This window comes from Acomys minous (genome assembly GCF_964271855.1).
Source record: "Acomys minous genome assembly, chromosome: 17".
NCBI lineage: Eukaryota > Metazoa > Chordata > Mammalia > Rodentia > Muridae > Acomys > Acomys minous.
The window spans coordinates 24,254,589-24,262,575 of NC_140500.1; the positions used below are offsets into that span (position 1 = coordinate 24,254,589).

Sequence of the window (7,987 nt, forward strand, 5' to 3'; positions counted from 1 at the left end):
AGGAAGAGTCCGCATCTTTCCCAGAATTGATTCTGAACCCCCATATCATCTTTAGGAGCCCAAGCCCCAGTCAGAGAGCAATCAGCTTAAATATGATCACTAGGGCAAGAGAAAAGGGGTGAAATCGGCCAATATGCTCGCTGTTTTCTGAAACTTTCTTCCCCAGATCAGCAGCAAGGAATCGGTTTACCCATCAGCTAAAAGGAGACATGAAAAGCAAGTGCTCCAGTCTACGGCTCTGTGGGAGCTTGCTTTCTGTAGAACAAACTGCTGAGAACACAGCAAGGAAAGAAAAGAAAGGGTCCTGGGTGCCTCAGTCAGCCTTTGGCAAAGGAGCCCTTTCATTAATTCACCCGGTAGCCCTGAACGAGTCATGCCCTTTAGGGCAAACCTGGGCATTAACCTCTAGCTCCAAAGTCCATCAGAGCAACCCCACCTCCCCCCCACCCCCACCCCTACTCCCCCCTCCCCCGCACCTGCGGGCTGCTTGTTACTCATCAGCAAATAGGGAGGTGGCACACGAAGTCCTCAGCTACAGCAATGGCTGAAACTGTGGGTGGTGACACAGGCTTCAATCTCAGGACCCCTAAAAATACCTCCACTGCCACATGAATGAAGTCAGAGGCTCTGTCCAAGGGAAAGAAGTCTCTGCAGCCATGCCAGGTACCCACATGAGAAGCCGAGGGCCTAGGACTTTCCTTCCTATGTGTGCATCTCTAAGACGGAGACTGGATAAATTGCCATGCGATCCTGGGACAGAGTTCAGACCCCAAAGTTGCCAGGCAAAGGAAGCTGCTGCTGCGTGAGTCCGACATCCCCAGCTGTTCCGCCCCCCCCTCCCCTTCCCTGCTGCCTTTTCACCCCCAGTGGCTTTGCGCTAGGCTTGGAAATCACCGCCTCAACCCTTACCCAATTCCAGAGAGGCTTGGGGAAAGCTTCTTGCCCCCTAATCTTTCTGCCACATGAGAAACTAAGCTGGTTACTAGAGTCTGGGTGCCAGTGCGCGGCTTTAGTCTCTTACTCCTGCCTGTGCCCTGGGCCAGCCACATCTCTCCTTCTAACGCTGTCAAGGGAAGGTGTTCAGACCCTAACTCCTCAGCAAACATAGAAATATCTAGGTCCTTCTCTCACAATGCAGACTGAGCAAAGTCCTGTGATTTCAGGCCACTAGCCAGAGTTCCTGGGGAGAAAGGACATATTACCTCATTCCCGTTCCCCCTGGGGAAAAATACAAGTTAGCTTCCACTCCAAGTCAGTCTCCAATGTCCACAAACCCAAGAAGGAGACCCCGGGAATGCAGGGCACCTCTCTTTTGGTTTCTCATGAGCCGCTCCCACCTCCACCCTGGGCTGGATGCATTGTCTCTCCAAAACCATTTGGACTGTATGCCTCATCCCTCCAAAACCATTTTGGGAGAGAGACTCAAGGTCAATGGGTTTGGAGGCCTCTGCTCCTCTGCTCCTCTAAGTGGGTAGGTGTGATCCTGTGTCCTCCCCTCGGCATCGTCCCTGGTGACTACGTCTGTGTTTTGCATTCCTCCAGCTCAGGATGTAGTCTCACCACAAAACCAGATGCCTGACCTCCAATCCATGGAAGCTTTATCCATCAACAGATCAGGATGGTTTCCTAACCCACAGGTCAACTCCAAGCCCTTTAGTATCTGGGGACTCTGTCCAAGGCTTCCCACAGGGGTGTGGAAATTCCCCAAATGTAGATTAGTGCAATTACCCCAGAGGGCTGGGAAGGAGAATAAGAAGCTAAAGTGTGTATGTGTGTGTGTGTGTGTGTGTGTGTGTGTGTGTGTATGCATACAAGCACACATACACAGAGAGAGAGAGAGAGAGAGAGAGAGAGAGAGAGAGAGAGAGAGAGAGAGAGATTTAAAGGAAAAGACATAAGGGTCGAAGATTATACTAGTGAGAGTTGAGAAACAGGTGGTGTTGGGAATGTCATGGTACCAGCTGAGTAATGGGGGGTGAGGGTGACACAAGGCCAAAGCTGAAGAATCTCAAGATCCCAGAGGAGGTTGGTAGCAGCAGCAGCAGCAGCAGCAGCAGCAGCAGTGTAGCTCCTATTTATTAGGCACTGTGTGTATGGTGTTGCCAGTCCTTACAACAACCTTGAAAAACAGGCACTACTATCTTGACTCACAGGAGCAGCCATTGAGACTCTGGGAACTTCAGGAGCTTGACTGAGAGCACACAGACTAAGAGAAGAGCCAGAAGCCATGGCCTGATCCATCTGGGTCTGACCCTGTACCTGTGCTGCTGAGAGAGAAAACCCTAGGAGGCTCCCGTGGTTTACCTAGGTCTCAGTCTCCTGCAAAGTGTCCTCAGGGACCTGCCAGGGTCCCTTCCACTCCAGCGCTCTATAAGACTTCCCAGAGGGACAGTAAGCGTAGCAGATAGAGAAGCACTCTCCTTCCTGGGGTGCCTGGGGTGGCACAGTGGCTCTCACCTCCCCCGTTCTTGTAGCAGAGATAGGGAAACCTCCAGACGTTGCCTAAGCCGATGATCTCTCCCGCCACTGACAGCACAAACTCCATCTTGTTGTTCCAGTGCTCCCGTTCCAAGGTACCATCTTCCTCTACCTTCTCCACGGCTGGACACACTGGCTTCGTCTCTCCATTGCTGGTTGTTCCTGAGACCCTGTTATCCATCCCACCTGGAAAACACACAGACAGCTCTGGCACTGGTGGGAACCCCCACAGGGAAGCCCAAGGGAATAAATGCCCTGGCAAAGGGTGACTCCTCTGTCCCCTGACCCGATCCTCCTTAGCACCCCTCCCTGGCAGAGCTGGGGAGCCAATCCTAGGACTGACTGTTCCCTTTACAGTTAGGGAGAAAGCATTGACTGACTGAAGGGCAGATTTTGCTTCCATGTTGTGTGTTTTCTGAATCCATATGATATGGGGTTGTCTGCACTTTCCCTTGCTTCTCACAGTCAGTTTAACAGACGTATTAAAAAAAAAAGACAATCCAGTCTTGTTATAGGCTGGGACCACCAAGAGGATGACAAAGCCACCTCTCAAAGCCACTGATAGCTTTTGCAGGAATGACCCTAAGGAAGTAACTGTGACAGTGGGGAAAGACCTGATATTAAAGATGTTGATTGTTCATAACAGCAACAAAAAAAATGAAAGAATATACCTGCTACTAATGGAAGGTGTATTAATAAATTATGGTAGGCTTCTTTACAACCAAAGCCGGGTGTGGCGGCACACGCCTTTAATCCCAGCACCCAGGAGGCAGATGCAGGCGGATCTCTGTGAGTTCAAGGTCGGCCTGGTCTACAAAGAGAGTACCAGGACAGCCAGAGCTGTTACACAGAGAAACCCTGTCTTGAAAAGAAAACAAAAAACAAAAAACAAATTACCATACATTTTTGGCTATTTTCTCATGTACAATTGGCAGTTTATGTGCCTTTGTTTATTTTTTCTTGTGTGTTTGGTCCTCTTATTGATTGAAGAAGTTACTCTTTATTTCTAATATTATTCATATACATTAAAAACATTATCAATATTTTATCCTAAAAAAAAAAAAACAGAAAACGGGGGTGGGGGGAACTATTACAGAAAGACGTAATTGAAGCTGCAGGAGGTGAGATTGCAAAGTGATGCTAAACGACCGGGCTTGACAAGGCACTTTACAGAATGTTTACGCACATTGAAAGATTGGGACATCCACCAAGGCGTTTCTTCCTTAGCGACCGCGTCATAGGAATGTAGTCCTTATCTGTGTCTTTACCGTTTTTTGATCAGAGGCATGACTTCTGAGGGATGGTGGAGGGGACCAGTAGCTGACCTGGGTGAGCTGAGCTGTCCAGGAATCCATTCCTCCCTCCTCCACATCTTACTGAACACACACACACACACACACACACACACACACACACACACGGAAAGATTGTCCCCCTCCCTCACTCCCTCTTCACTGTCCCCTTCTTCTTTCCTCTCCTCCCTTCCCCCTCTCTCTCCCTCCTCCTCCCTTCTGTCCTCCCTCCCTTGCTCCCTTCCTCTCTTTGGCGATGACAGCATCTTAATCTGTTATCACAGAGATGGGGCCATGAAAAGGAAGTCCTAACTCTCAGCTTCCCCCTTTCAGAAGTGGCCTTGTTCTAGACTGATAGTGAGATTGAGGATAAATCCGGGTGTGGTTTAAATTTAGTGAGCAGCTACTCTGGACTAAGCATTTTACACCCATTCACTTAACTCCTAACGCCAACCCTACTGCGGTTGAGGAAATGGCTGTACATAAAATACCTGAAGCCGCTGCTCCTTAAGTCCGGTTTCTTTTGCCACCTGGGCAGTAAGTGGGGTGGAGACTTGAACCCACTGCACCTCCTGCTCTTCCCACTACATCAATTCACTTATGTTGCCTGTCTGGGTTTATCAACATATTGAATGTTAGTGTTTCTAAATGACTCCCTCCTCATTTTATGCAGCCCAGCTTGCCCTAGGACTTGATATATAACATAAACTCAAGGTGACTCCCCTGCCTCAGCTTCCTAAAGTGCTCAGATTACATACGGGAGGCACCGTGATTTAGAACGACCCCTTTCTGGAGAAGTAAGCAGGTGGGTTTTCTCCGAACCCCCAAAACAAGTTCGGGTTAATGGAACTGTCCCATCAGGAACTCCTCCAAGCCACAGACTTTCCTTGGACTCCGCCTCCAGCCTTAGGGACCAGAAAAGGCAGGGGGTGGAAGGCACCTCTGAGCATTTGACAAGCTGAGGAGTGGGGTTGAAAGTTAGCTGTGGGCCAGAAAGAAGGAGAGACTCCAGCGATGGGGGCAAGATTGGTCCCTGGCCAATTTGCTGATAGTGGCCTCCCTTACTAACTAGCCATCTAAGGGATACTGGTCAGTGAGGCAAAGTCATCCCACTTGGCCTCCTCCCCCTCCCAGGAGCCAAGCAGTAGCCCTCTCCCTCAGCCCCATGCTTCCCAGGGGCAGTTAGAAGAGCACGGGCTGTGAACTCAAGCAAGCCGGGTTCAGACCGTAGGCATTCTTAACACCCCTGCCTGACTCGGAGGTTAATGAATAACGCAGCCTTAGTTTGCTCATCTGTGAAAGTGGGAATGATGGCATAGACTCGGCTGCGAGGCTGGAGCGGGACACACGCGCGTTGTATCTTCACGACTTACACTCAGTGGTTTCCCTCTCCAAGTAGGATTCTCGATGCCCTACTCTTGCCGCCCCCATAAGTCATGAGCCACCCCTTTCAGAACGTCAGGAGAACAGCATTAGGTGCTTGCACCTGCACGCCGCAGAGCCAATCGCTGTCCAGCGGACTTCAAAAGCCCTTTGGTTGTAAATCCATGGATCCCACCAACCTACATTCTGAGGCCCAGAGACAGGAAAAAGAGAAAGAGAGAGAGAGCAGAGAATATTCCGAACCTTGGTGAAGTTTCTGCCTGAGGTCCTGTCCGAGAATTCTCAAGGGGGCCAGGGAAGGGGCCTGGCTATTTAAAGCGTGGCTGGAGACCGCCCTGTAGAGCTTGTAATCCTAAACTTGACCCGGCCCACATTCCGCCTCCTGCCTTCCCCCTCCCATTTTCTCCCCTCCCCTCAAGCCACCAGACAGTCTGCACATGAGTGATTCCCTGGCCTGGGGACTGTGTGTAAACACCCTGGCAGGTCAGCCAATTGCTTGTGTTTTACTACAGCATGCTGTCTCACGTATCTTGCATGTCCGTCCCCTCCGACACTCTGGGATCTCTTTAAAGGGATCAACGGGTTACCACATCTTCCCACAACTGAGGGGTGGGGGTACTCCTGGAAATCAATCAGTATTAAGTGCTTATTTGACGTGCTATGTGGGTGAATTTAGAGGTACACCAATCTTATCCGGTTCCAAAAGGCATTCTGGAAGGGACAAACTATCAAGATTACTGAACTGTGAGAAGTCAGTAAAATTTCTAACACTAACACACACACACACACACACACAACCTATGTGTACCCACAATGTGGGAAAGTTTGAAAAAGGTTCATGAGTTAATAGTGGTTGCACTCAGAATAGGATTGGGTTAGGAAACAGCAGGAAACGAGATTTTCTCTTCTTTTTGAAGCTCCAGTCTTGTTTGAATGATCTGGTCATGTGCTAAAACTTTTTTTTTTCTCTTTTTTCTTTTCTTTTCTTTTTTTTTTAACTGTAATCAATGAAATGCCAATGTTTAAAACAAAGGCTGACAGCTACTCAAAGGGACTTTTCTTCGAGACTGAGATGACCGAAGAAGGTGGCCGGCTGTCCCTTCAGCTGTGAGTTGGAAGACTAGAGCAAACTCTTGGGTCCACCACCTACTCTAGGGCAGTACAGCGGGGAACTGCAGGCGCTTTGGTGCCAGGCAGTGCAGGGACCAAGCACTGCGCCTGTCACTTTGGAGCTTGGAGTTCTGAGCAAAGCATTCAACTCCTGAGACTCCCATCCTCACATCTAATGAATGGAGACAGTGCTGCCTACCTCAGAAAACTGTGTGAGATTTCAGGTAAGAATGTATCTAATAATGTAGCCAGCCCACCAACAACCCCCGATGCAGTTCTTTATCCTTAAAGAACTAGTCACAATGATCTTCATGGAGATTAGTCTTTTGTAAAATATGTTTTTTATTTTTATTTATGTATATGTGCATGTCTGTGTATGTGTACATGCATGTGGGTGTCTATCCTCAGAGGGCAGGAGACAGTGTCTCATACACACACACACACACACACACACACACACACGTAGTGAGCTGAACTTACAAGCAGATATGGGTGAGCCCACTGGTGAGAGTGCTAGGAATCGAACTCTGGTCCTCTGGAAGAGCAGCTACTGTTCTTCACCACCAAGTCATCTCTCCAGCCCCTGGAGACTATTCTTGTGTTTCATCAGCCCCTTTTCTTCTTCATTTTTAACTATCCATCTGTCTCATCTTACAGTATAAAGAAAAAGATTAGAAGGGTTCTCATCAGAGAGAGGATGCAAATTCGTGCTAAAAAGCCCAAAGCAATGTGGTCGACTTCCCAGCCTCGCCCCTAAGCGGAACTTCCTAGCAGCCCTACTAACTGATCTACTGAGTGTTATGATTGTTGATATTTATACTCGAAAATAATCAGGTAGCTGGAGTTTATTTGAGACTCAAATCAGTCCCCTAGGAAGCCTGGGTACCACATAGCCTTCAGCAGTGCTGCTTAGCTCGCTGAGACCTCACACATGCAATGATAGGGTTTTGTTTTCAGGAAACACTCCCAGAGATCAGAGCATCCTTCTCTTGCTCTGACATGAGGGGATGTTGATTCTTCAGTTTTACATAACTGCTGCTACGCTGCCTTTCTGATCGCTCTTTTATTCCTTTCCAAATGCTTGTGATCCCATTTCTTTCATTCCTGTGCTGTCACGATTGATGTTTTTCCCTGCTCAGCCAAGTGATGGAGATGTGGTTTGAGAACCACTGTTAGAACAGTCAGTGACAGTCTTCAGGCTGCCTGTCCTGGAGTGTCACATCAATCACACAGGACAACCTTTGCTTCCCCAGCCCTTGGCTATCCAGGCATAAGACCAAGGATGGGGCACTATCAGAATCAGCGTTTATGAGTTCTTACTCAACAGGCAGATTAGAAGGGCTTCTGGGGACTGCTAACAAGGATAACTGAGCATGCAACTTCCGGGCACAGGGCTGGATGAAGCAATAATGAGCTCATGAAAAAGCATGGGTAGCAGTTGGTACCAAGTTGACTCTGGCCATATTCAAACACCCATGTGTTATGATGCACTCTCCCAGGTATGTTCTGTTCCCACTAGGGGTGGAAAAGAGCAGAAGACTCTTCAAAGGAGCACTCCTGTTTCCAACAGAGCATCTCTGGACGGCAGTGATTTCATCAGGAGAGTGCTCAGGAGACTGCCCCCTGCTTACTCACAGGCCACCTGGACCCTTTTCAAATGAGACACTAATGGAAAGAAAGGAGCAAGTAAACTTAAACAATACCCGATGGCAGCTCACTGGGAT

General features: G+C 48.8%; 1 protein-coding gene and 1 long non-coding RNA gene across 3 annotated transcripts in view; one reads left to right on the forward strand and one right to left on the reverse strand.

Moving 5' to 3' along the window:
* The window catches only part of SLC6A13 (solute carrier family 6 member 13), a 39,020-nt gene extending 33,517 nt beyond the window's left edge, over positions 1–5,503 (reverse strand). Inside the window, exons 1-2 of one of the 2 annotated variants that reach the window (XM_084766728.1) lie at positions 5,397–5,503; positions 2,458–2,664 (exon numbers count right to left, since the gene is read on the reverse strand). In XM_084766728.1, the coding sequence (XP_084622854.1) occupies positions 2,458–2,659 (202 nt within the window). In that variant the 5' untranslated portion in view covers positions 2,660–2,664; positions 5,397–5,503. The remainder of the gene's footprint in view (positions 1–2,457; positions 2,665–5,396) is intronic. The other variant, XM_084766729.1, reaches the window with a different exon arrangement.
* On the forward strand, positions 483–2,446 carry LOC311588774. The gene is made up of 3 exons (XR_014776333.1): positions 483–802; positions 1,543–1,637; positions 2,154–2,446. It is a non-coding gene; the product is annotated as an uncharacterized lncRNA (long non-coding RNA).
* Positions 5,504–7,987: the final 2,484 nt, after the last annotated feature.